General features: G+C 41.9%; 1 protein-coding gene across 2 annotated transcripts in view; it reads left to right on the forward strand.

Moving 5' to 3' along the window:
* The window catches only part of COL4A6 (collagen type IV alpha 6 chain), a 132,975-nt gene that overhangs the window by 25,337 nt on the left and 80,358 nt on the right, over positions 1–27,280 (forward strand). For both annotated transcript variants that reach the window (XM_035324641.1, XM_035324642.1), the window contains exon 3: positions 20,164–20,247. In XM_035324641.1, the coding sequence (XP_035180532.1) occupies positions 20,164–20,247 (84 nt within the window). The remainder of the gene's footprint in view (positions 1–20,163; positions 20,248–27,280) is intronic.

The following is a 27,280-nucleotide window of genomic DNA, read 5'->3' on the forward strand; positions in this document are numbered from 1 at the left end:
AGCAGTCTGGCTGGTATGCTGCCTGCCTCTGATCTGCGCGGTCAGTTTCGGCATGTGTTAGTAACCAAAGCGCAGGAACGGTGCATGCGGTTGGAGGCATTGCCATCCTTATGTAGCGGCTTTCCAGCTGAAATAAAAAAGGAGCCAGGCAAGAAAGGAGGCTGGGGAGTTTGTGTTGGGTCTGTCTGGGATGGAGTCACCTTTACCTGCAGCAGCCCACACAGTGCTGTGCTCTGCACTCATAGCTGGAACAGCACTGGTATCACTCCAGTGTTGTGTCTATTGCTGCATAGTGCTGGCACAACATCAGAACTCCTTCCAGGCCCCCAAGAGCCAGCAGGCTGGGGGTGGGCAATTGATGGGGAGGGGACATCACCAGGGCAGCTGACCTAAACCAACCAAAGGGATATTCCATAACACCTGATGTCACACTGAGCAATAAAAGGGGGGCTCTCATGGGGGAGGGTCTCTTCTGAACAACCGGTACGCGTTTTGAGGCCCTGCTTCCCGGGACGTGGCCGAACATCGCTCGTTGATGGGAAGTAGAGAATAACTTTTTTTTTCTTTCTCTCTGTGCTTCCGCGCGGCCTTGTTGTTTCTTTTGTTTCTCTTTCTCCCCATTCCCCTTTCCTTAATTAAATCATTCTCATCTCAAACCTCGAGCTCTTTGTGTTGTCTTTTCTCCCCCTTCCTCTTTGAGGAGGGGAGGAGTGAGAGAGCGGTTGTGGTGGAGCTCGGCTGCCCACTCGAGTAAAACCATCACAGAGTTGAACTAAAACACACTCAATGGCAGAACACACCTGGTCTCTGCAAATTGTGGGTGAGGCTGTTGCGGTCTGTAATTATAAGCTGCAAGGTAATGGCCAGGTCCATCTGTAAGTACACGCCAGCTCTAATCTTGCAGCTCTGGGACTCACACCTGTTGAGAGCTGATGAGTAAAGCCCTCTTCTAAAAAGCCAATGTATTTAATCTGAAGTTACCGAAATAACCGTGTCGAGGAGTATTGTTCTCACTGGACAGTACGAAGTATAAATTCTGTCAACTCCTGCTTTTTCTGAAGTTCTTAAAAACAAGAACATTTTATTTAAATGTCAGCATATTTCTTGTCACGGCCTAGACTGTGTTTTGCTCCTCGTTTAACCCTTTCAAAAGGCAATGGGAGCAAGACTGCCTGTCACCTGGATTGGAAACCTAGCACAGCCTGGAGGCTGCCGGTGGCTGGCGCTGGATGGACTACTAACAACAAAACCAAACCTTATCTTTGGCAGGGACAGTGCAGCACAAAATTACCCATCTTTTTGCAATGTAGATTGTCGCACGGCTGTCCCCAGGGCACCCTGAGAAGCCAAAGAACAGCCAGGGGGGAAGGAGGTGTTGGAGCAGGCTACAAGGAGGCAAACCAGGAGGAGGTGAAGGAAGGAGCAAGGCTACCACGCTGTGAAAGAAGCAGCACCGTGGACCTTAGTGCCATGGACGTTTCTTGTGGCCCACAGCCAGTGACCCTCCTGAATACAACGCCGAGTCTGCCTGTGTCAAGCAGCGGGGCAGATCCTGCCCTACGGGACCGGCGGAGCACAGTGTCCCCCTGCACTGAGCCTCTGCAGCGTGACGAAGCTGGAGAAACAGGAGTCGAAAAGCAGCCAGGATGATTCAGTGTGCAGCGCGGTGTTGTGCTTATCTACTGTTTTGAACCAGTTATTAGGTGACCGCCTTTGAGCTGGTTAAACAACGTGTTCCTACAAAGGCTCGCGTCATCCTTAGGCTGGGTCTCCCAAGGATACTAAAGAGAATACAGAGAAGCTTTTTGGAAAGCAGCAGTATGAAGCTAAAATCAAAAATGAAAAGCAGGCCGCCGTGACCAGCCACAGGTGTGCAATATTCTCCTGGATTGAAATACCTAATGGCTAGGCGGACCTAGCTTTGGGAAGTGCAGAGCATCTCTGTCAATTTTCTATCAGTTCAGGAGGATAGGGTTTCTTTTTTCATCTGAAATTCGCTGATTTTTTTTTTCCCCACGAGATTTCTACAGATTTTCTTCTTCAGGATAGCATATCATTCTAGGGGCCATCCCTTTTTCTCAGTCATTTTAGGATCAGGATTTCGGTGTGTTTGATGTCATAAACGCATGTGCCCTGAATCAAGTGGCGGTGCGTTTCATTGTGCTACGTGCTGCTGCTTTTTTGGAGAGGACCGAGGTGGGTGGATGGAGGAGGAGGAAATTCAACAGTGAATCGATTTGATTTTTTGGAAACTATTACCAACTCATGCGAGGCAAATTTGCAGTGAACCTTTTCTTTTTCTTTTAAGAAAAAAAGGAAGGGAAAAAATCCTCAAATAATCTGAAGGAATCCAACATCTCAATAAGACACAGTCCCTCCCCTCTGCTCGGTGCTCTGAAAGGGACCATTGTTTCCAGGTTGCAAGGTGGGCTCATTGACTTGCACGTTGCCATGGAACCAGCGTGTTTTCCTTCCTGAATGATACTCGCTTGTAATCTCAGAAGCTTTTCCAGCAAATTAGCACAGGTGATCTGTGAGTGGCTGTGGTTGGAGTAAAGGCTGGTGAAGGACCTACTTGATTAAGCAGATGAAGAAATATAAGGAGTGAAAATAAAATCCTGGGATAAGCCTTGGTTGGAAGAGGTAGGGCAGATAAACAGAAATGCTGCTAACTCGCACTTTGTAACCTGTGTGACACAGGAAAGTTGTTGGATTAACACGCTGATGCGCTTAACAAGTAAAGCAAGCAGATCTCTTTTAAAACTTGTATTTTAAAATCCACAGCAGTACTACGGAGCTAACGAGATGAAAAAGGAAGAGGTACTTTTGGTGGTAATTTGTCACCCACACGATTGAAAAGATGATGCTAACTTGTTTAATAAAACCTACACGTGCATTTCAGGAGTTTTACTCAGTACCTGCCAACACACTGTCTGTTCGAACCAACACGTCGTCTAATCAAACTGTTTAAGAGTTTAGATGGAATGGTTTTTCTGCTGAAATATGTTGATTCAATGAACTCAAGGAATTTGAGATGATGGATCAATTTTTGTTGACCTGTTGTACGGGAAATTATAAACATTTTGATAAAAATAAAAACATTCTGCATCTAGTTCGTTAGAGCTTTGATGTTTAGATATGCAAATCAAGGTTGGATGATTTCCTAAAAGATACGTTCTAGTTTGAACAGGAATTAAACTGGGACGTGGTACAAGACGGTTCCAGAAGTCCGGGGTTTGTAGCACTGGAAGATGCAGGTCTGAGTCGTGAGCGATGCAGGTCTGACTTGGGGGAAAGGTTCGCTAGGAAAATCCATCGCTCTCCTAACACAAGAGTCCCAGCAGCTGCGCAGCATTTCCCAGCACGAAGCGAGGTCTCCCAGAAATGAACTGTGTGCCCTCTGTCTTCCCAAGCGTGCAGCACAGAGAAAGCAAGCAAGCGTTTTCCTGGTCCCACCTACATCTGCAGTTTTGCAGAAGGATGCAAGCTCTGTAAATGGTTTCTAGAGGAGGCATCCTCTGCACCTCCTGGAAGCCTCAGCAACTTTCTTGTACCGGATTCTTGTGTCACTTTTCAGGGCATCGTCTGTATTTCAGTGGGAGGTACATGTCAGTCAAAAAACGATGCATTTGCTTGGTGCTGCCAGATATGCAGCCTCTAGCACACCCACTCCACAAGGAAATACTTTTATTGCGCTGTCCCCTCGGGCATCGTAGCCAGAGGCAGAGCACACACAGGCTATTTGTGCTCAGCAGTCTCCGTGGGACCACAGGGGCTGCCTGCTTCGCCTCTCTGCTTTTTATTCCCTTGTGTAGCTGTGCAAGCCTAGGCACAGTTTGGCACTTAGAAAGACGTGGTGATTTTTCAGCAACGCTGGTAGGCACGTTTTCTGTCGGCTCTGGGATAGTCCCTGAACTGCTGAGCGCGCTCCCCTCTCACTGAATCTGCCCAGATGGCTCAGCACTTTGTGGGACGGGACCTGGGTGAGCCCCGTGTTATTTGGCATTTCTGTGTGTGATATCAGCTGGAACTATCAGGCTGTTATTCTAAGTACATCTGTTGTTTCTTTGTACAAACAATGATATTTTTCAGCTGAAGCCAGTAGAGGTTTCCAATTAAGGAAAAAATGCAGTCTTTTTCTCAAAACAGTGAAACTTGAAATAGTCAATGTTTGAACGAAAGCTTGGTCCTTTCCTGCCTGCAGTCACCTGTTTCTGATACCACTTTCCAGTTTAAATTCTGTAACCTATTACATCTTTATGTACAAAAGACTCACCCTAAAAAGAACAGAGGAGAATGAGGCAAATTGTACAGAAATGCATAGTTAAAATTAGTAACTAACGTAGAGAAAAACATTTGTTCTTCTCCTAGTCTTTCTATTTATATTTGTCCTAGGTGTTATTTTTTATTTATGATGCTTGTAGCTAAAATAATTACTCTTTAAGGAGCCTTTATTTACTTGGTGATGTCCTTGAAAAAAGTTGTTTGCGATAGCGTGGGTGTTACTGTCTCAGAAGAGACATCTGCACTTAGCATTTCACGCAACCAGACAAGAAGATTTTTGCTCATAGCACTGTTCTTTATTCCTTCTTCAGTTTTTTTTCATGAATTGCTGGGTTTGTTCTGAGTGATAATGTTTAAGGCTGGATATTAAAATACCAAGAATATTGTAATCGTGTGCTTCCTGCGTTGCACGTACAGTGCCTCAGTTGCATTGCGAAGTGCACCAGCGCTCTGTGTCTAATACAGCTCACCCATTATTGTGCTATGCCTGATAGCTAAGAAGACATAAATATGCTCAAATTGAGAACAGTTTTGGATGTTTTGAAAGCTTAAGATGTCTTTTTTTTTTGATGTTACTCATTCCGTAAGATAATGCTCAGAATTGGAAGTGTCGTAGTGTCCTAAACTTCTCTCTCTCTTTTGGCAGAAGCTGTTTTGAATGTGGTGGCAACTGCTTCTTAAAAGCCTTCCCCTCCAAGTCCTCCGTGTTGGAGCATTTCTGGCTTTCACCACGGTAACACAGTGAGTCCTGAGGGACTGTGCTTAAGGAGGGGATTTATAGAAGCAGGCCGTAAGATGTTGATTTCAGTGAAATGTTGTGATTTTTATCACCACCGTCTTCATTTTTGCTGCTTAGGTGATATCTGTCCATTATCAGCTCTAGTGGGTTTCATGAAAGATGGGGCACAGTAAAGCCTTTAGCAGATTAAATGTGTTCTTACAGGTAACGTTGTTCTACAAACTAACTTCTCTAAGTATAGCTACTTGCTTGGACTTCCAGGATCAAATCAGTATTTAGCCTTGCCTGGTTCTTTAGATTAATTGGTTAAGGCTTCGTTTTAGTTGCTTTGACTTCCTGAGCTGCTTTGTTTTTTGTCTGCCCAGATGAGTTGCTGGGTTAGTCCAGGCAGTATGTCTTTAGTTAGGCAGTACTGTATCTAGTAGGTATATGGGGATTAGAGGGTTAAGCATTTTACCAAGTCACCGTTTCAAACAGTTGCTTGTAAGGGCACACACCTATCGATAAAGATCTATGCCTTCGGCAAAAAAAGTTCTGGAGATTACATTAAGTAGATATTTCAGTTCTAAATTGCATCAGACTCCCCGGTCTAATTTTGTAGTTTTAGTCCTCCTGATGACGGATTTTCCTTTGCATGGTTTAGTAAAGACTGAAAAAATTTTACGTTCTGTGGCAAACTAGACAACTGAAAGCTGGTGTTGCATATGCTTACTGCATGCCCTTTTTTTGGCCTATAAAGTAACACAAAGCTTTGTTTCTCCACCCCTCCCCTCCCATTCCAAAAGAAAAAAGTTACAAGTCTAGAAAAAAAATTAAAAGATAAAACAAATCCTTTGTGTTGTTCTCAAATTGCGGAGCTTTGATAATGATGCCTCAAAGAACTATCCTTTTGTATTTTTTAGCTGTTGCTAAAAATAATTTCCAACTAACTATGACAGGTTTTTTTGTTTTGTAATATATCATTCTAAAGTTAATAGTCTGCTCAGCAGCCTAGATACACGCTAAAAATAGGGTATTTGTAAATAAAATCAGGCATTTAATTCTGCCAGTTCTATGTTTTGTCCTTTTTTGGTTTTCTTAGTAGAAATGGTTGTGGCACACACTGTCTCAGATTTAATCAGTGCCTGTTCCTCAGCAAACACGTTCTCATCTGTCAAAATAGTGCATTGAGCCTTACCTCCTCTGTTCTGTTTAATCTAGATGAATGTTAGAAAGGCATTCTGTCTTTTCCTGTTCCAGACAGGTAAGATTATCCTTAAAGGAGATTGTACTTTTTATCTTGGCAGAAGCTTGCAACGTCCCCAGATGATGAATAGACATCCGCTTTGCTTAGAGGTGTTACTTGAAAATTAAATAGTCCCAACAGTAAATTAAATACAGGGGTACACAATGGAACCGCTTCAATTTCTTCTGACATTTTATAGTTGTTTACTTCAGTTTATATTTTCTCGCTCCTCCTTTACCCGTGTCAGGAGGCAGAGGCACTACCACGATCTTTGTGGCCTTTCCCAAGGTGTGGGGTACATCCTTTTTTGGTTTCTCATGTTGCTGCCTAGTTCGCATCTGGCTTAGCCGTGTAGTAGTGTACTCTCTGGGTAGACAGGAGAGGAGGAATCCTTAAACAAATCTGTCCTGAAGGGCCTGACCGGCTGAATTACTGTGAAAGGGTTGTTTTACCATGAAAGGGCAGTTGTCCTGCCTTGTCTTGCAAGGCCAAAGCCTCGGTGAAATGCGAAGGGCAGCTCAGAAAATCACTGTACTAACAGCTGTGGTACCAAAAGCAACATCCCGTTGTGCACGCGACGCGCTGTGCGTAAGTATGATGAAAGAGGAGTTGTTCTGTAGTAAGAAACTTGGTGATTTCATGTCTTGATTCCCTAGAAACACCACACTCAAAGTCTTGAGTGCCAGGCCCAAATTCAGGACTGTGGTACTGTTTATTCTGTACTCGGATCCAACCAGGTTCCCAGATAGGGTCCAGGAACATGGTCTGGGCAGCCATGCCGTTGCTGCTCTCCTGAGCAGAAAAAAGGGCAGAGAAACACACTTTTATTTACAAGTTCCTCTGCAAATTTGGCTTGCCCCTTTCTTGAATTTCAGAGGCACAGGACTGGGCCCCACAGAGCTGTTGGATGACTTCAAAGCTAGAACAGGGGACCTCAGAAGAAGGCAGGAGCTGGCTGTCTGCAGGCAACTCAGTGGTACCCTGCTGGGGCGTAGGAGGTGGGTCATTGCTCTGCTTCCTCCCAGTGGGTGGAACTGGAAAAGGATTTTTCTTCTGTCATTTAAAAGTCTTGAGTTCCAAGTCTTGTGTCCTCCAACCTCTTGTTCTTCTCTGCCTGATTTGGAGGTGTTCTGTTTCTTCCCTGCACTCCTTCATCCTTGCCGTTGGTATTTTGGGATGCTGTTTGCTTTTGCTTGCTTCCAAGTAATGGACAGTTGTTTTATTTGCCCAGGTGGCTTTGAAAAACCTACCCAGAATGGTCTGTCTCTGGGAAATGCCACTCAGGTAGCACTTGAAAGGCTGCAAGGAATCTCTTGAAGCAGGTGGAAGCTAGCAAGTTCTGTCTCTAGAAAACCTACCTAGTCCCTGCCAGCTTTTCTCTCTTCCCAGCTGCTCAGCAGCCTAGGCCTCCGGGCTCCTAATTTCACAAGTTGCTGAAACCAGAGCTTCTGGGGCTGGCTGCAGAGTTAAAAAGGTGTGCCCTAGATTCTTTTTCCAGTGTTAGAAACACCAATTTTATTCTATCCTGAAAATACTTTCATTTTCCAGGAATTTTATTTTTTTTTTTTATCCTTTCTTCCACATGGAATGAAAAAAATGACTACAATGCAGTCTTTCCAGTAGATAGTACGTTTTGCCCTCCCTGTCTCCTCCCAGCTGTAACAGGGATGGCTTGTTTGAGAGATGCTTTGCAGGACAGCCACTGTGTTTGTGGAGGACTTTGAGATAAATGTGCTTACAGATAAGCCATGTTTAAAAGCGCATGGTTATTGTCAGTTATGATGGGAAGGCTCACTGAAGTCACTTTACGGGCAGCGGCTGTGGCAAGAAAAGGGAACTACCTTAATGAACCCACGTTTAATTACGTAAGCGTGCTTGCATGGTGGTATAGGCAATCTCAGATGCGTACTATTGTTTTTAAAATGTAATTTGCTTTTTCTGATTTTGCACCCGTTGTGTACTCTTCGTATTCCCGATACTTTCACAGTTCTGGAAAGTTCTTAATTACCAGTTGTTTTATCCTCTTGCAGGGTCTAAATGGGAAACCTGGACTTCAAAGGGCATTTTGACTGCATTTGCTGCTTGGTTGGGCCTTTTATGTAACTTTTCTTTTGTAGAGTTGTAGGAGTACAGAAGAACAACACGTCTGATTTTTGTGTTTTCTGGTTTGCTTGCTCAGTCAGCATAGTGTGCATGCAGGAGAGTATACAATTTTAAAGTTATACTATATTTACCATTCATTATTTTTTCATTTTAACGTAAAGGAACTGATTTTACACTGACATTCATGCTAGTGCAAAAACTTCTGTAGGTGACACAGGTGACTGGGTGGCATCTTACCTTTCTGGAAAACGACCGATCAAGATTACAAGGTAGTTAACAGCCAAGAGGCAGCAGTTGTGCACTCCCAGGAGAACCACACACGTTGACTTGACAAGTCCACTCCTTGAAAATCCTCGAAACAGGATAGAGGAACAGCTCCAAAAATGTCTACTTAAATGGTGGTCGCTACTATGGTGCCCAAAGGTTAGTGAACAGCAAAGACCCATTGTGCACTGCCTGAAACAAAGAGCAGCAGTCATCCTTTGTCCCCAAAGGAGAGGAATTTCTCAGTGATACTATTTGAGGTGTTTTGTGGGTGGAACACCAAGTGCTTCCCTACTTTATTCTGTGGTTTTATTAACCAAGAACACACAAAGTGCTTGGTACTTTCCAGAGCTGATGTAGTAAGTCTTTAGAAGAAGACTTAATACAGTGGGATGCCCCGCAGTGGTATTTGCTATGGATTTAGACTATTCTTGCTTCAATCAATGACAAAACCTCCGGGGATATTAGTGAGGAGGCATCCAAGCATCAGCCAGCTCATATTTGCAGGATTACAGAGTACAAGGTGAGTTGAGATTAAATGACTAAATGGGGAAAGAAAGCAAACAGATGAAGCTATACAGATAGAGGTTAAAGAGTTAATAATATTGGGACTATAACAGATAGTCTCCCGACTGTTCCCAAAGATGACTGCATATGTTTTTATTTAGATAAACTATATTTACGTAGACTTCCAGCTGTTTGGTCATTTTGATCCATTTGTAACTTGGGATGTAGATCTCCTATTTCAAAAATAGGATGAAAGGTTAAGTGAGAGGAAATCAATGGGCTGAGTTGTTTGTGTGTCCCATCCCCAAAAGGAGTGACCTTAATGTAGAAATCCTAAGTGAACTGGAAAAGGTAGGTAAACCTTTTGCCTTTGGGCCATAAAACTTTGCTAACTAAACCACTTCTGCCCATGGGAGTGGCTCTTAGTTGGTTCCACCCTGTCTGCAGCTGATGTGTGTCATCCTATTTCAGAAACTTAATCCGGGGTGGGTATATTAGTAACCTGAACAAACAAATGCCACGTCCGTAACCATGAATTTGGGTTACAGGCAGAGCTAACTGGTTTTGTACCAAATGGACGTGCCCCACCAATCTCATATAGCTTCTGTTATTTATGATAAAAATGGACGATGCCCAGCCAGCCAGTAACTTGCGTTATTTTTGACAGGCTCTTAGCACAGATTTCTTGCTGCAGGAACCTTTTTTTAAAGTAAATTCAGTTCTTAATTGCTCACTTTTGTTTTCAAAACTGTAGTTCTCTCATAATTAAGACGGGATACCAGAGGTTCGTAATCGGTGTCTATTAATAATGTGACAGGGACTTTGAGTGCAAAGCATTGTGTGAGACTAGTGTCGACTGGGAGTATCTACTGTAGTTTATTAACGAGACTTCCGTATTTTGGGAAAGGGAATGCTTTTATTTAAAATGAGAATTAGGTATCAAAGTAGCGTGGTGGTTGAAGTAGTTCTCAGTATTTTTTTTCACGTACATGGGTACAGGAGGCTTTCTGTGTACCTATTCTGGAAATAATAGTGGCCGTGGCTATTTCAGGATTATTTTGTCACTTCATTGTGGAGAAAATTAGCTGTCTAGGTATTTTCAGTATCTTTAGAAATGTGCATACTTGAGTATACTGTGCTGAGGGCAACCTTTTCCTAATCCTGACAAGGAAGGAATCCGAAATATTCTAAACAACTTATTTTGTCCTTTGGGCTAATCACACAAAATGTATGCCACATTCCGGCTAAAACCTACATGGCATATTTATTTTTAAAAAGTGTCAGATAAGAGTGAGTTTTGCACGCTTCCCTCCCTGTGTTTTTAGAATAACACTGCTTCTGCTATGCTGTTAAAGGTATTTTCATCTGTCTAAACTTTAAGAACTTCATTATTCCTCAAGAGAGAACAGAAGGAATTGCGCTTTCTCCAGGCCTTTAGTGAGCAAAACAAGCATGTGCCTAAGTTGGTTTCTGCTTAGTAAGGCATGCCACGGTGGTGATGGGTCTCATGGAGGTTGTCAGAATTAAGCATGGATCTCGGTGCATTGAGGAGCTGCGTCTTTTAACGTTTCTTCACTAAAAATGTTTAACAGTGTATATAGCAATGTGGAAGGTAGTGTGTTCGTTGGGGAAATAAATTAAGGCAGTAGCTAAGAAGGAGATTCAGAGAGCTGCTGGTGTGTGCATTGTATGTGAACAAAGTTGAAACAAAGCAGAACTAGGTAAGGTTTGGCTGTTCCATTCACTACTACTTGACTTACTTTGTTTACAAGATAAAAATGAGAATCTACTTGAAGGTACAGGCAAGAAAGTTACTGAACCCAAGAGTGTCCATTTGCACAAGGCGTCTTTGGAGAGCGATGATTACACAAATTGTATTTTTTTTACACTGTCTTGAAGGACACAAACAGAAAAGCAAAGGAAACTGAGCCTGACTAGAACTGGTGAGAGGTTTGGTGGTTTTTTTTGCAAGTGCAGCGATGGTTAAATGGCTGTAGCTCCCATTTTACAATTTCCATCTGTTTCAGACAGTGTTCCGATGCTGGCTGAGTTAGCTGAGCCTGCACACCAACTTGTCTGAGTGCAAAAAAGGCTCAAAAGTCACTTCTGCTAAGAGGCTGGACTCATGTTCACAGCTTTGTATTTCCCTCTGCTCTTCCCACTCTTCACTGGGTCCCCAGGAGATGGATCAAGCATCCTTGTACCAGCTGGCTCCCACGCGTAAGGCTGTGTTGACCCCTAGTGTAACTGCATCGTGGTAAGCAGTTACACCAGAGGTATTTTTCTCTGACTCAAATCCTGAAGATGGAGAGAGAGAGAAAGAGAGAGATTAGTAGTTAATTTTGGAGTGGAAGGTCAGGTGCAGTTTCCTCCCTCTCCTCTTAATCCATCAACATTTTGCCAAGAGCATCACCGAATGTGCAGCCAGTTTCTACCAATGTTGTCCTTGGATTTTACTTTTCAAGTGTGATCGTTATTTGGTTGTCAGCTCTGGAACTTTGATTTAAAAATAAAACAAAGGAAACAAAGAAATGAAACATCTTTGTAGCTGATAGCTTTTGGGGAGTTATGCATTTTGAAATAAAATGCAAATAATAAATTACTGCAATATTTTTGCAGTTGGTGGGCTGTGTTGACTATAGAAGTGGGAGATGAATCACAGTGGACATGTTCCAGCCTACCTTCTGGTACGTGCTTTGCTACTGAGCATTATGTGCCCTTCCTTGACATTTTGGTGCAAATTTTCCTTCTGTAGTGTTTTAATTGTTAGATATTTACAAGATGAAGGAGCTGAGTCAGATGCAGGATGTGCTCGTCCACTGACCAGCTGTATCTGGAATGAAGGCAAAGGTAAGGCAATGTGTAATTCTGCGTAAGGAGTTCCCCTCAGTTATGTAAACCTACGGACAAACATTTCAGATGAAATGGATGGAGTTACTCATTATTTTCCTTATTTCTGTTGTGGTCAAATGAAAAGTTTTTTGTGTTCAAAGCCTCACTGAATATCATTTGGGGAAAAAAATGTCTGCAGTGACTGACTTCTCATGCAACAGAGCTATGGAGGTGCTGAGTACAGAAAACCAGGCTTGAAAATCTCAGTAGTTGGTGCATAGGTCAAGCAATGCCCGTACAAAATATACTGGGTGCAAGACTTTTCCTCCCCTTCAAAGAAAGGGGATTGACGGGAACGGTCAGTTTTGTAGGGACTTTGCAGAAAACTCCATGGGCTTATAATTGTCTGGGATTTCTTTTTCAAGGTGAAACGTTGTATTTCGTGCAAGTGCTCTACAGTTGTTGAAATTTGTGCTACCATTTTGGCAAGTGGTAAGAATAAATGAAACCGTTTTAAAGAAGGCTCTACAAGATATGAGGTAATCTGAGAGGGTGCTATCTACGTTGGGACTTTCAGCTACAACTCTGGAAGCTTCAGCTACTTAGAGATAAAACTGAGTGGTTCGGGGGGGTGGGGAATCCCATTTTTTCTACTACACTGCTTTCTGTAAGTTATAATGCAATCACAAGTAGAAGGGTTGGTACCGTCAGTCCATGGGTGGAGGAATGCAGCTGCTCGTGAAGGTTTGTTTCCAAGCCACATGCAGACCTCTAGAGTTGTGTGCAATCCTTTCAGTATCTCAGGAACATTTAAGGATAAAGCAAGTTGTCTAAAAGCAGGTTGTTTGATGGAGAGTGCACATTCCTCTGCTGCCAGGCTGTGCGTGTGTTTTTCCTAAGAACTGCTTTTAGCCAACTTGCTAGTGTTGCTTGTAAAGGCGTATTTAGTTCCTGGTGGTGTCTGTCATACACGTACACTGCACAACATTAATCGTAAGGCCCACCTCCTTCAGCTACGTCGATATTTCTTTGAAAATCCAACTATGTGCTGGCAGGGGTTTTACTATCCTAAACGTTGACCTGTTTAGCAACTTTAGTACAATAAGTATCTTCACTGATGGCAGTGTGTGTTGCATTTAGCTGGGAGTTGTGGCAGAGGGTTGTGCGAGGCTAATGAAGCTGTTGGGCAGGTACAAACTTGGTAAATAGCTGTGCTATCAATAACAGTTATCTCTGATTCTGGAATCTTTAGGCTCCATAGCTTACATCGGTGTAGTTCCAGAACCAGGGCAATGGGTTTTCTTTCTTCATTTGGCTTGTGCCCAGCTTTGATAGAAAGTAATATAAAGAAAGCAAATTCTTTGCCAGTAGAATTTCTTAGGCTTTGTGCTGCAGCAATATATGAATGGACTTCTAAAATCCACTTCCATGCAAGTTCTCCATGCAAATGGTTGAATCTGGGGATGCATAAACAATATCAATGGACAGTTTCTGTTTAAATGGAAACAACAAGCTGGCTGTGCCTTTCTTTTTCAAGGGTCTCTGACAGATCAGGAAATGTTCTCAGTGTGGATGAAGTCGTTAAAGAAATTAGGGTAGTGTGCAATGTGTTATGGTATTTGTCATAATATTGAGGATTTGGAAATCTGCGCTTTCATCACGAGTGATGCTCACTGCTCTTGAATACGAAGTGTCTGGGCCTAGTTGAGCACTCAGGTGGCTGCTGGAATATCTGGGGGATGCTCGGAGCCTGACAGCTGCCAGTGCCACTAAATGACTTTAGTGAATAAAAAAATCTGCGAGTTCTATCCTCAGACTGCAGCCAACTGATGAAAAATTCACGTTGCCTCAAAAAAAAGTGGGTCAGTTGACCCTCACATTGTTCAAAAGACATCAGGTCATTTTTGCTGTCTGCATAAAACTGAGGAAATGACCTTGAGCACTTATTTTATTACATTTTCAATCTCATTTTCAGTGTGACAGCACTCCTGTCTCACTGGTGGGGCTAGAAGCAGGGAGTGGATATGGGCTGGAATTCGATTGAGTCTGAATTTATTGCTGGTTTCTATAGGCCAGGATTTCCTCCAAGTTTTGTAACCTCATGTGCCACTTGAACTGGAGGAGGGTTGGTTTCTATTAGAAACTATCAGCTAGTCTCAGCTGCCAGTTTAGATGTTTGCCAGCTCTATGAAATGAATGAAAATGTTTGAGGAAATTGGTTTACTGAAGAAATCGGTGAACCCTGAAATGAATTAGTATCTTAGCTACAAATTCACATTTAATAGCTGCGTTTGAAAGGCCTTTTGTGCAGTAAGAGATAAGCTTGTGGCTTTGTGTTGTGTCCTTGCTCATGTAGGCTGTAAATAAACTGTCTGGTTTTAACTACGTGCTCATTGACTGGTAGGGTATTCAGAAAAAAGTACGTACTGCTTTGTGTAATCCTATCAACCAAGCTGGAAAACCCGAGGGCAGAGCAGTACAGAACCAGGTCTGAATCAGTTTACACCAATAAACCAAAGTGACATTCCTACTGCTGTCATGTTGGAGGGCCATTTGCTTACATGGGACTGCAAGAAGAGTGGTGCCCGGGTGAGAGAAGGGCTTGCTGTCTGGCTTTACATGTGGTTTGTGTGTTAGTATTGAAACTGTACGGATTCTCACTTGTTAATGTGGTTTTTAATATATTTTTAATCTTGTTAGTGGATGAAAAATGTTTTACACGGTCTTACAACCTCCACTGGAAGGGGTTACCAGCTCACAGTTCCGTCTCTTGCCTTTGTAGCTGGAAGGCTGCTGCTCCCTGCTTACACATTTTTCTCCTACATACATTCCTGGAAGCATATACATACTTGCTCTTGTGCCTCTGCTGTCCCTTCCTCTAACTGGTGGGTATAACCTAACCCCGCGTTCAGCCCCTGACAGTCACCGTGGTGCCATTTTACCACAAGGAGCTTTCTGCTGACACACCGTTTTAGTTACTGGCAGGCAGAGGTGTAAAATGCTCCAAAGCAGCAGGGTGGTATCCAGAACATTGTTTAGGAAAGGTTCGCTCACTTCTGACGCTCACCTTTCCGGTGAATGTCTAGATGGCACTTGCATCACCTCCACGTCTTCGTTTTGCTGGTCCAAACGAGCCATGCTCTGTAGCAGGAAGGAACAGATCTTAGACCACACATTTATCATCTGAGGGATTTTCAAGCTTTGTGCCTGTACCAAGTTCATCCTTCTCGAAAGTAAGTGACACAACTGTGCACTGTATTCCAGCTAAAATTCTACTCGTGTGCCTACAGCATCATTAATACCTCTGTAGTCACTTTTTCTCTGTGTGCGTACAGCTCCGGGGCAGTGCTGTGATGTGTGGCCTGAAAAAGATGAGTTCCAGGGATGTGTTAGATGAGTTTTTTTTGCTCAGAGGCTTGTATCCTTCTGTCCTTTAGTAGTTACTCAGGATTTTATCTTTGCTGCTTCCCATTGATTACCCCCCCCAATCTGACCAAAATTCCTGCCAGTAGTTCCTAGGCTTGACCTGGCTCTTTGTGCTATTATAAATAAATAAATCACAAAACAGCGTGAGCAGACAGGCAAGTCAAGGTTTGGGGCATCTCGCTAAGATGAAATGAGTTCAAACACTTGATATTCTTCATGGGAAACACGCGTCTGTATTTATCTGAAGTTTTGCTGACATGATTAATAGTATTTTCACCTGTTCAGTGCTTCAGTATCAAACAAATCCCAGCAACTGTTCTCCTACAATCTAACTGGCAAGCCTGTTGGTTTATTTCTGCTCTATGACACCTCGTGTGTTAGGAAGAATTACTGAATGTGATTGCTGCGTGACGTTACGCTGTCTTTGCTGGGTCACACTGCCATTTCTGACTGCAGATGTTGCTGCAGTTCCTGGTTTATCATTTTCCTTTGCCAAGGGTTTTTAGTTTTGAAAAACTTGTTTCAGATCGCTAAGGCAACTTCTCTTTAACACACACATAGCAAAGTGGAACCTGACTGATTTCCAAGAGAGGAGTTAACCATGTGGATAAGTGTTTTCAGAGCTGGGCTCTAAATTCTGTAATACAACTAGAAGAATAATAGAAAAAAAATGTTATAAAGGGTTTAATTCTTTAAAGCCATGGAAGCTTAAAAGGGTAAGGTTAACACAGCAACGTTACTTAGCGCATGAAGTAAACAGAGATATTATGTTCCGCTAGTTTTTTTACTCTGACATTTTACCAGGGTGTCCGAATGTCTGGTCCTGTAAATATAATTTCCTTATTAGTCATCAACAGATAATAGGGTCCTGAACTTTGTGAAAAAAATGTTTATTTGCAGGTTCCAGAAGCTTTCGTTGTGCTTCATTTCCAGCTTGTGATTGTGAGGTTTGTCAGGATTTTGGTCTTGACCAGAGTAGTCCTTAACTGGCACTTGGAAGTCACTAGAAATAAGTAAGAAAGAAGGGGAAAGAAGTTGTAAGGCCAAATAGTGCCCAGCTCCCGCCTCTGAGCTGTGCCTCGTGGAAGCCTCTCCCTGAGGTCCTGTGTTAGTGCTTTCCTCCCACCTGTGCTGCAGGTACAGCTTGCCTGGGAGCTGCAAACAAGGCCTTCGGTACCATTTGCAGTTATACCGTGGTGCTGGGGATTGCTAGAGAAGAGCTGGAATGAACGGGAGCCTGGGGCACCTCTGAGGGCATCACAGCTGTTGGGTTTCTTTACTGGCTTTGGCTCGGCTCCAGGGCGTGCTGAAGCCCGTGGAAAGATTCAGACGGCACAACGCCTGAATGACCCAACTGCGCAGAAATGCCTGACGGAGGGACACCAGAGGCGGGACAGGAAGGTTGTTTGCATATTGACTCCTGCTTCTGGTGGCCTTTGTAAAATATCTTTTCACTCCTCTTAATGTTTCTTAGTGGTTTTTCCTACATTGAAGCACTAGTGATACTTACATAAGCCTGAAAGAACTCAATGAAAATCAGTACATGCGTTACTCCATTTATATTGCAGCTATTTACATCTCAGAAACTGCTTTTTGTTATCATCATTACTGTTTTATGTGTTTTTTTTTTTTTGTAGGTTTTCTGTTTAAAAATCCTTGATCTACTTCCAGCCAATGAAATTAATGGTTTAATTCATTTCTGCTATAACTGGTGGTGCTTACCACTGTTAACAAACATCTTCATTTCTTTACTTCTGAAATACATCTCCGAATACATGCCCTCAAGACGAGTTCCCCCTGAACAAATATGAAGGGTGCATGCTTACACATTCATGTTCCTATCTGTAAATGTTTGCATAACCTATGCATTTGTACATTTGAATGGAAAAAATGTATTAAAGCTTTTCAGAAGACATCACTGTACTCCAGAATGTTATAAGCAGCCTTTAGCCTTGTATACATAACTATTATGCACATGGCTGTTTGCTATTTAAGTAGTCCTGGAGTGTCTGATGTCAGCTCCTTCCCTTAAATAAAATCCTTGGGACATGTAACACCTGGGTTAGAGCCAACTGGCTTTGGTTTGCTTCCTTCCCAAATGCTTTCATTCATAAATGCGCAAAATGACTCCTCGTGTGATGAAAAGGAACCTAGAAACTCATTGCAAACACAATTTTATTAAAAGTATGGCCATATTTTCATTTTTCTCTAATAAACCTCAGTGAGACTTTGATCCAGCTCCCAGTAAAATCAATGGAACAATTTCTTCCGACTTCAGTGGGCATTTGTCTTGGACCGTGTGCGCTAACCGCAGCAATGGGGAGTGGTGCGAGCAGCGGGCACGGAAAGAGTCCGTGAATTTTGTCTGGCCCTCTGCCACTGGGAAGGACCCGATTGCCGCCAGAGGTGGGAGATTTCTGACTTCTGCCAACAGGAGCTTCAGTGCTCGAAGAGGGCAACTGTCATGTGGCAGTGACCACGGAGGAATCCAGACCCGCACTGAAGTAGCGTTTCTCTTCCATACCATGCTCCTGGGAGGAAAGCGCAATTAACAGAACCCTAGGGCCTGAAGGCTTGTGGAAATGGCTGTTGGAACAAAGAACAATCTGGGGAGAAAAAAGAAGCCAAAATCTTTGAAGAAATTAAGGCAGAGTTGAATAAGCATCTGGAAAGGCATAATCTAATTCCCCGGAGGCATGAAGCTATCTGCGAACTGAGTGAATGTAAGGTTAAGTGTCAGGAGAAGAGGTATACATTGGTGTCCAGATTTCCACAGCAAAGTATGCACATGATCCTGCCCGAAGTCCTGGTGCTCTTCCTTCTTGGGCCTTAGAATCAGATCCTAAACTCTTGGTAATGCTTGTTGTTGTAAGTGCTCTCTCAGAGGTGTGTCTGTTACAACAGGGACCAGTTTTTATGGACATTGCAGACTCAAATTCATGCTGTTCATTCCTTGTCTGTGCAGGCAGCTTGGAGATGCTCTCACTGCCTGTCCTCTAGGTGCAATATTTTTTACTTTTTGGTAACCATGACTGCATTAAGCTTACTTTTACTTCCTGCCACCAAGGGTCAGAACTGTCTGCAGTGCACTGTGATATGGTGACTCTCACAATTGATCCCTCTGCTCAAGGATTGCTTTAGGTGCTACCATGTGGTATTGATGAATAGTCCAAAATCTAATGGGGCTTCATCAGAACAAGCCTGTGAAAATCTTGTTTGGTTGGGTTTTTGCCCACCTGATGCCTTTTTAGAATTTCTTGAAGGTGGTTATGACTGCTTTGCAGCAAGAGGTAAAGCTCCCTTCAGGCTAGGGAAATATGGGAGGTTGGATTTAAGGTGGTGTTTAATCTGTTCATTCTATGCTGCCTTAAGAACAGAGGGGTTTTAATTTAGCAAAATGATGTGAACATCAGTGTGTAAACTAATAACATTTACTTCTAGCAGGAAAATTATCAAACTAGTCACTGTCTTTGAGAAAGCTGACGTATAGAAGTTCAAAGGTGCACAAGAAACGTGCATGACTTGCCTTTCATTTTTCACGTTTCTCACTTGACAGATGTCAGGAAACCTTAAAGGCATTAAAAATATTTTCTGTGAATGCTTTCAGGAAGGAAATGTGCAATTCCAGTCAAAACTTGTTTCAGCACTTAGCTTGGTCACCTTGAGAAGTTAAAGCCCAGTTTCATTCAGACTTTCCAAACCCAGTGGCTGTACCTGAGCACGCCTGATGCTGAAAGACACTTCCCTTAGTGAAGGATGTTATTCCTGCTTGCATTTGTGTCCCAGGACTGTGACGGAGCTGTACAGGTATTCTCCTGGTACGGAGCATTGCAGGGCTTCTGGCAGCCCCGCATTTCGAGCCCATTGAGCATGGCAGGGAGTAGGTCAAACTCTAAGCTGATATAGTTGACTTTCATCTCTGGCCTAATGTTAGCTACTGATATAGGAACCTCAACTTTATGTAAATACTGTAATTATTCTTGAAATAACTAGCGCCAATGTGGCTAGTTCAGAATCTAATTTAAGATGAAATCCACATCCATGGTGGTTCGAAAGTGCAGTAGGCATGGTGTCCCTCCGGTGTAAGCTCATCGCTGGAGAGATGACACTTGTTATTATCCTTTCTTGTTCTTTGGTTAGTCTTTCCACAACCTTCATGTAAATCCACCTCCACAGCAAAATATGCATTTAGGATCAAGGGCACAAAGCACGTCTCTGAGTTAACAACGGAGGAAGTAAGAGCAGACCTAGCTCTTCTTCTAGACCCATCGTTACAAACACCATCTTCTCCCACCCGCTGGTTTCTCTATACCTGTGGTTCAGGCTGCAGCTGCTTACTGACAGAAACATGTAAGGGTCACAGTGTTATTTCTGTCTTGGTATTTCTCATGATGTAGAGGTATTTAAGAATGCAGGATGGCTGAGGTGCAAGAACTAATTAATGAGTATGATCATAATCTAGCGTGCTGAATATTGCCAACATCATGTAGTTTTCTGGAGTTTGGTAGCCCTAGAAAATACACATCACCCTGCAGAACAGCACCAGCTCCTGTCAATTTACTTGTCCTCTAAGTATTACCAAATAATTTTTTGGGGTGTATTTGGTGATTCTGAAAATGACCCAATTACAGAGAAGTTAAATGTAATTACATTTTGCCATTTATTTCCCAATAAATTCACATGACAAATGTAACATGGGTAGAAAGGCTTGAAACTTGAGCAAATTAATTAAAGATCTTTAACAAATAGTTATAACATCAAATTGCCTTTTTTCTTTTAACAGGGTGGAAAGAAGTCTTACAATGGGCCATGTGGGGGCCGTGACTGCAGCGCTGGATGCAAATGTTTTCCAGAGAAGGGCGCAAGGGTAAGTTTGTTTTCGTTAATACAGCTATTCCTTGTGTCCCTTACCAATCTGGGGGGGAGGGAGAAGGGGAGCGCGAACAAGAACCAAGTTAATATGTGTAGTTCTCAATCTAATGACCTCATAAAACAAGAGAAGTGAAGAAGACCAGCTGCATTTCTAATGTTCCTGGCCAAGATTTCAAAATCTCTTCTGAAGGCTTTACAAATTGTTAGCTTTGCAACAGCTCTTTAATGGGATCTCATTCCTTTATGTGATCTGAGTCTTACTTTAAAAAAGTCAGATTTTTTAAACTAGATTACAACAATTAAAAAAAAGAAAATCTAAGTACTGTGGGCTTCCAGTACAGATTTTTTTTTTTTTTAACTGTAGTAGCTTCTGATAGTTTGTTGAAGTGTTTTTGACTTCAGTAGTTGCTTGTGAAGAAACAGAAAGTCTGAATCTAAGCGCTTCCCTTTGAGGGAAGAGCACTTCTCTTTGAGGTCTGCATTTGAAGCGATCAAATGTTTAAGCAAGATTTCTCCAAAACTGCTTAATTTCTTTTGTTCCTGTGAAAGGGTTATAACCTTTATGTTAATGCAGCTGGCTACTTCCACGCTTAGGGTAATATAGAGCTGCTGACTTCACTTTACCTTAAATTACAATGTTAATTTTTATCCATACACTACCTACCTTAATAATTTCTCATAAACTCTCTGAAATGTTTTAGCATATATCAAAATGAATCTGATAGATGTTGTTTACAGAGATGAGAAAAGGCAAGATCTGCGTCGCAGGTACCTGTAGAATCAATTTGGAAGGGTTTCAGTTGGGGGGAAATAACATTTGTCTTGGTCAATGGTAATAAAATTATTTTTCTTATTCTTATTGAAAGCATACCATGTGTTCAGTCTGTCATGTAAGAAAAAAATCCTTGCATTTATTGTTTATTTATAGAACAGGAATAAGGTAAAAATAGGAGTAAAAATGTATCAGTTCACTGAAGTGATCAAATTTCCAGTATTTCAATTAATTGTTCAATATGTCATTAATATTTCAGTAATAATTTCTAGCTATTTATTTCAGATGAATGTATGTCAGATTCATACCATAACGCAATGGGTTTTCTGTTCATTTTAAAGGTATTTCTTCAACTCTCATTTCCTCCATTTCATTTCTGAAGCAAGGCTTATAATGTGAAAATGATGTATTTTACAGCTGTTATCCCACTTGAGAACTTCATAAAACCATTAGCTCTCCTAAAATAATACGATGCTAGCAGGTTGGAAATAATTTATTTCTTTATTGAAAAGCTGTCCTCTGAGACAAAAAGAAAGAAAGAAAGAAAAGAAATTAAGTCTTAGACATCAACAATCCTGATTTTTTTCATGTGTATTTCAGTGACACAGTATGGGTAAACTCCAGACATCACTTTCTAGGACTGAGCTTAGGAAAATGTAGTTATATAGAAATGAACCTAAGCAGGTGCTTAAATGCTTTCACTAATTACAGACAGACTTGAGCGTGAATTCTTAATTGATAACTGATGATATGTTTGCTCTGGAAGGATAAAAATTCTTTCAAATCATCATGTGGTGCAAACATGCCTAAACAAATAAGTGAAAGAACTTTGCAAGGAAATTCTCAACCTAAAATATGGGCTAAAGCCAGTTACTCAACACCTTACATGATTAGGTGCGGTAAGGCACAAGCCTGGTTTGGTTCTGGAACAGAATATCCTCTAAATGCTTTGACCTTTGGAAAGCAATGAGCATCGTCCTTCTGTCTCTTTATATTGCTGGGGTTCAGCGTGATTGTTTGAACTGGCCACAATGCTGTTGACCTTGCTGTTTGAGCTCTTGGTATCTCTTTTGTTAAGATGTCACAAAGATTTCAGTCTGTTTTCATTGCTGACCTGAGAACTCATTTGGCTTTTAGCTTGTTTCTTACGTGACCTGTATCGATAGGCATTTTCAGTCCTTAAAATATGTGTTTCATCCTACTGAGGCCTGGCTGTGGAGTAAATTGTCTGCTAGAAGTGGTAATCGGTCCCTTTTACAACACTGCTTCCATCAAGCCATACCAAGCCCTGCTGACACCTTCTTGGACATCTGCAGACAGCTGCTGGAGTCCTGCCATGCCAGAGGACAGGGAGGTGACTGGCTGAACTGGGAAAGGGGTTGGTGTGATTATCTATCCTACAGCACTGCTTGTTTCTTGGAGGAGGCCATACAGCCGGAGGCTAATTTCTTGGCTTCCTGCCTAGCTTCTCCTCCACTGCTGCAAGACCTCTGAGTTCAGGACAGGCAAGTAGGAGACGGGATTCTGCCAATGCCCTGAATCCTTTTTTAGTTAAAAAAAAAAAAAAAAAAATCAGCTGTCAATTTACACAACTAACTAGACCAGAGTAAAGCTAAGCTTTCTTTTTAAAAGGAAGGAGTAACTAAAATGCACAATAAAAATGACAGTAAGCTGACACCTCAATGGAAACAATATTGGCAATGTCCTTAAATGTCCTCTTCCTTGGAAGTACTGCTGATCAGATCAGGCTGTGATGAACTTGTTTCTGAACAGATACTTAAAAAAAAATATTTAGGCAAGAAAAGTGACAGAAGTGCCCAAGTCCTGCTGTCAGATGACTTAGGTACTTCTAGAGATGGGCTTTAGGCATGTAGAAAGCCCTCAGCTCTGTGTTCTTGTTTTTGCTGTAGACTGTTAATGCAAGTACAAGATACTTGTTTTCATTTTTCTAACCCCATCATCTTTAAGATAGAGCTTGGAAGACAACTAATCTCTATAAAGGACAACTAATCTCTATAAAGGGAGTTGTTTCTCTGTGAAATGGGATGGGATTCTTTCTAGAAGGGAGGGTGGTTCAGTGTTTGCCTGGCACCCTCTTGGGGAGTTCTGCTAGCAGAGAGGTAAGGTACACCTGAAAGAGCAAAATTTCATTTGTGTTAGTTGTCCCTGTGGCTTGCATTAACTTGGAAAAGCCATAATGGTAGCTGAGACCCATTTTAGGCTGTTTAATCATGATTCATGTAGTATTTCAAACCCACATGAGAATAAATCAGTTATTGAACCATCCTTCATCTCAGCCAGTGATTCAGAATTGGTCCTTGTATCCAATGACAAGCTGATGAAAAGCCTGGCTCTGTGTAATTTAATGGGAAAACTCCCGGGCCACATTGTGGCCTCTTTTTATCAGTTCCTATTCGGTAAAGATTCATGGGTAACAGTACAGTGATTGTACAGGAATCTACTTCTTGGTGGAGAGATGTCAACTTCTCTGAAAGGTCCCATCTAGGACCTCCTCTGGAAGTTCTCTCAAAGGTCAGACAAAAAGATTAAACTGAGTCTGTGGCTCTCACCATTTAAGTTCACAAGAAGATATCGAGTTGATTCCCCTTAGCATGTTCATTTGAGACAGTGAGAGAAGCTATCTTGCATGTGACATAACAGTTTTAAGAGTAAATGTAAGAGCAGGAGAAGCCCACCGAACTGATTTTGGCTGGTTATAAACCTAAGAACTTAGCATGTGGTTGTTTCAGTTCCTTTAAACTGCATTATTAGAACTTAGGCTGACTTTTAATATGAAATCAAACATAATGTTGTAAAAAGTACCAAGTAGCATCACAGAGACAGAGAAGCCCACATTACAGCTGGAGTCTCTAGATGAAAGTGTGGGGGTTCCAAATCTGTGTCCCTACTCTCATTTTTCTGGCCAGCTGAGATGCCAGCTATCAACTAGTACAACCTGGCAACTTTAAAAGGAAGCCCGCTTTGACAGTGGAGGTACCCAAACGTGTGCATGCAGTCTTTTGGAAAGGGAGGCAGTCTGAACCCAAACCCATTTCTGCATACATCTTTACATGCAATCCTTCTGTTTCAGAGCAATAGTTGATGGGTACAAAAGGAAAGGTGGAAAAAGAAACTATTAAATGATAATGGAAGTGAGGAAGTGTAAATCCTGATGCTCAGAGGGCTGGAGCCCTCTGAGACAGGCTGTGAGTGCTGGGGATGTTCAGTCTGGAGAAGAGAAGGCTCCAGGGAGACCTCATTACAGCCTTTTAGTACGTAAAGGGGGGTTATAAAAAAGGTGGAGGGGAACTTTTTACAATGGCAGATAGTGATAGGACAGGGGAGAACAGTTTTAAACTAAAGGAGGGGACATTTAGGTTAGATATTAAGAGGAAATTATTTACTCTGAGGGTGGCAAGGCACTGAACAAGCTGCCCAGAGAAACTGTGGATACCTCATCCCTGGCAGTGCCCAAGGCCAGGCAGCGTGGGGCTTTGGGCAGCCTGGGCTGGTGGGAGGTGTCCCTGGCCATGGCAGGGAGCTGGAACTGGGTGATCTTTAAGGTCCCTTCCAACACAAGCCTCTCTATGCTTGTTTCTAATGAAAGGCTGGATTTCTAAAATATATAGTCCTATTGCAGGGGAGTAACCTACAGCTAGAACATTTATGGGACTGCCAGGAGAAATTAATGTTTTTAAAAAAAAGAAAACACCACATTTTTCATTCCTCTTGATGATACCCTTTGAAAACTTCATTCTGTATTGATAACTATCTTGGTAAGCAGTGTTCTGCAGATAAGTCAGCAGTAACAGGAAGATGTTTTTCCCAGTTTGCAATTTCAAGAATGGTAGACAGCCTGCACCATTTCATCTCTGCAGCTCATTTTGCATTAGTTTATGATAGTGCTGGCTTTTTTTGTTTTTACATGCTGTCATCTACTTTCAAACACTTGCAAAGATAAAGTAGCAGCCACAGTCCTCATTGCAAGTAGACCTTCTCCTGTTGCCCATTCACTTATCGTGGAATCTAAAACAGTATTAGGATTTGTTTTAAACTGTACTCAACGTGTGCTGGAGCTCTTCAGCTGATACTAATCTTTCATTTTTTGATTCAAAGTCCTGTCCTCACCTCTCCCTCCAAAAGAAGAATTTCAAGGAAAAAAATATTTGGAACTTGTTTCAAAAGCTCCCCAAATTAATCAGCAGAGATGGCATCCCAGGCAGCTTTTATAGCTTGGAATCACTGTACAATGGGAGAGCTTGGTGTTTCCAATTATATAAAATATATAAAATAAATACAATAAATAATATAAATTATTTTTTGGTGTGATATGTTGTCATGCCAAATAATTCATTTCTTACGTATTGTGTGTTCTCTAAAGCCCATAAAATGTAATATGATCAATTACAAAAATATTCATGGTATCTACAACCTCTTTCATGTCCACACAGGAAAAAATCCCCACAGAATGTATTTCTAGCAATTGATGTGGTGGAAATGGAGTGTGTCTTTAGGATAAGATGGTACTGAGAACATGACCGACACAAGCTAAATCTTGTCTGGTCACGTGAAGTAAAGGACTGCTGCTGTCCATCTTGCCTTGGAGCTCATCTCCTGGCCTAGCCTCACTCAAAAGAAATCCTGTTCATGGATTCCTGCACAGTAAGTAGGAAAAATTGAATAAGATGGAGAGATTTTTCTCAGAAAATGCAGTCATAATGTGAATTAAAGGCTAGTATACCCAGAGATAAATGCGAGTCTACAGGTTTTCTCTGAAGTTAAAAAAATCATAGTAAGTGTAGTGCAAATTGTGTGGACAGCCAAAGAGTTTCCAATAGAATTATTGCAAATCAAACAGTCTAAAAATGATAGCTCCCCCCTGTCCAGGTACTGAACGGCATAACCTGAGGTCATATCTCTGGATGATTTAATCTAATTGTTGTCTAGAATAAGCTAATGTCGCATTGGCAAGAGATCTTAGATTAATATTTGTCTGGAACTAATCCCCTCAACTTAATACAGGGTGCACAAAGTGCCTCTCTTGTGATAATTAGTTGAAAATTAGTTGACGTTTCTTTGCTATGGAATTGTGATTGTTACAACTTGTATTTTTTGAATAATATTTGCTGAATTCGGCTTTGGCTGATTAAACACTCTAATTGGAGCAGTTTAGGGATTTTCTGATGAAACATGATTTCTTTGGAAATGTCAGCTCAACAAGAGGTGTGTGTGTTTTTTTTTTTCACAAGTGTTTCACATAAACATTTGCTGGAGATAAAACTCTGTTATGCCATTGGTTCCAACGTCTTTGTTTTTCTGTCTGATTTCCTTCTGCCAGGCTTGTCAAACATTTTAGAACACTGAGATGCCATTTCAGTATCTGTGGGCTGCTGGTTGGCTCACCATACAAATTAGAATTGAACCAGGCTATGAGATGTTGACATTTCCTTCAAACCAGCAGTGACATGATATGTCCAGCTCTACATTTATCTTAGTGTACTAACTGGAGTTAATCAGCGTGGTAGAGCTTAGTGCTGGGATCACCATATAGCTATTTTGAAAGATCTTTTCACACTCAAGATAAGGAGGGATTATTGTGCTATAGTAGAAGTTCTTCAGAAATGTTGGCCATTTAACAGTGATCATACTTTGCTAGTTATTGTAATATCCTTAAGCTTGGTCAAGCAAGACAATATACAGTGGCAAATGCTACTGAATTCATATACAAGATGAGTCAGTCCTCTAGTTAGTGTGAGCTCAGAAAAGGAGGTTAGATCATTCAGGTGGGAAGGAAATGCTGCTTTATTCTAGAGTGAGTTCTTCATCATCCAGATTAAACTGATGTATGCAGCTTGAATTTCTCTCCAGGATCATTCCTCTTTAGGATAAGTACAGCCAGTTATTATTTCCTGCTGCAAAAGAATCCAAAAGTTTGGACTAGGCGGTGTGTACATTTTGTAAAACTCAAAGGTAATGGTTTCCAGGCTTCTGCAACTGTTATTGTCTGTTCTTTCTTTCCAGTTGCATTGTAGATAACCTGCACTCCAGCTTTGTTAAAATCCTGTGTCCAGACCTCAGGGGTTTGGATCTGGTAGACTGTGCTAGGTCTCAATACCCAAACTATAATCTCCTTTCTGACGGGTGCCTGGAAGTACTGCCTATAATGTAGTTCTGGCCTGCTTCTCTCTGTTTTATCTGTTTGTGTCATTTTATTGCCCTTCACTTGTATCTGAAGAGGAAAGATCTTGGACCTTTG

The sequence above is a fragment of the Oxyura jamaicensis genome, chromosome 4, assembly GCF_011077185.1.
Source record: "Oxyura jamaicensis isolate SHBP4307 breed ruddy duck chromosome 4, BPBGC_Ojam_1.0, whole genome shotgun sequence".
In the NCBI taxonomy this organism is placed as follows: domain Eukaryota; kingdom Metazoa; phylum Chordata; class Aves; order Anseriformes; family Anatidae; genus Oxyura; species Oxyura jamaicensis.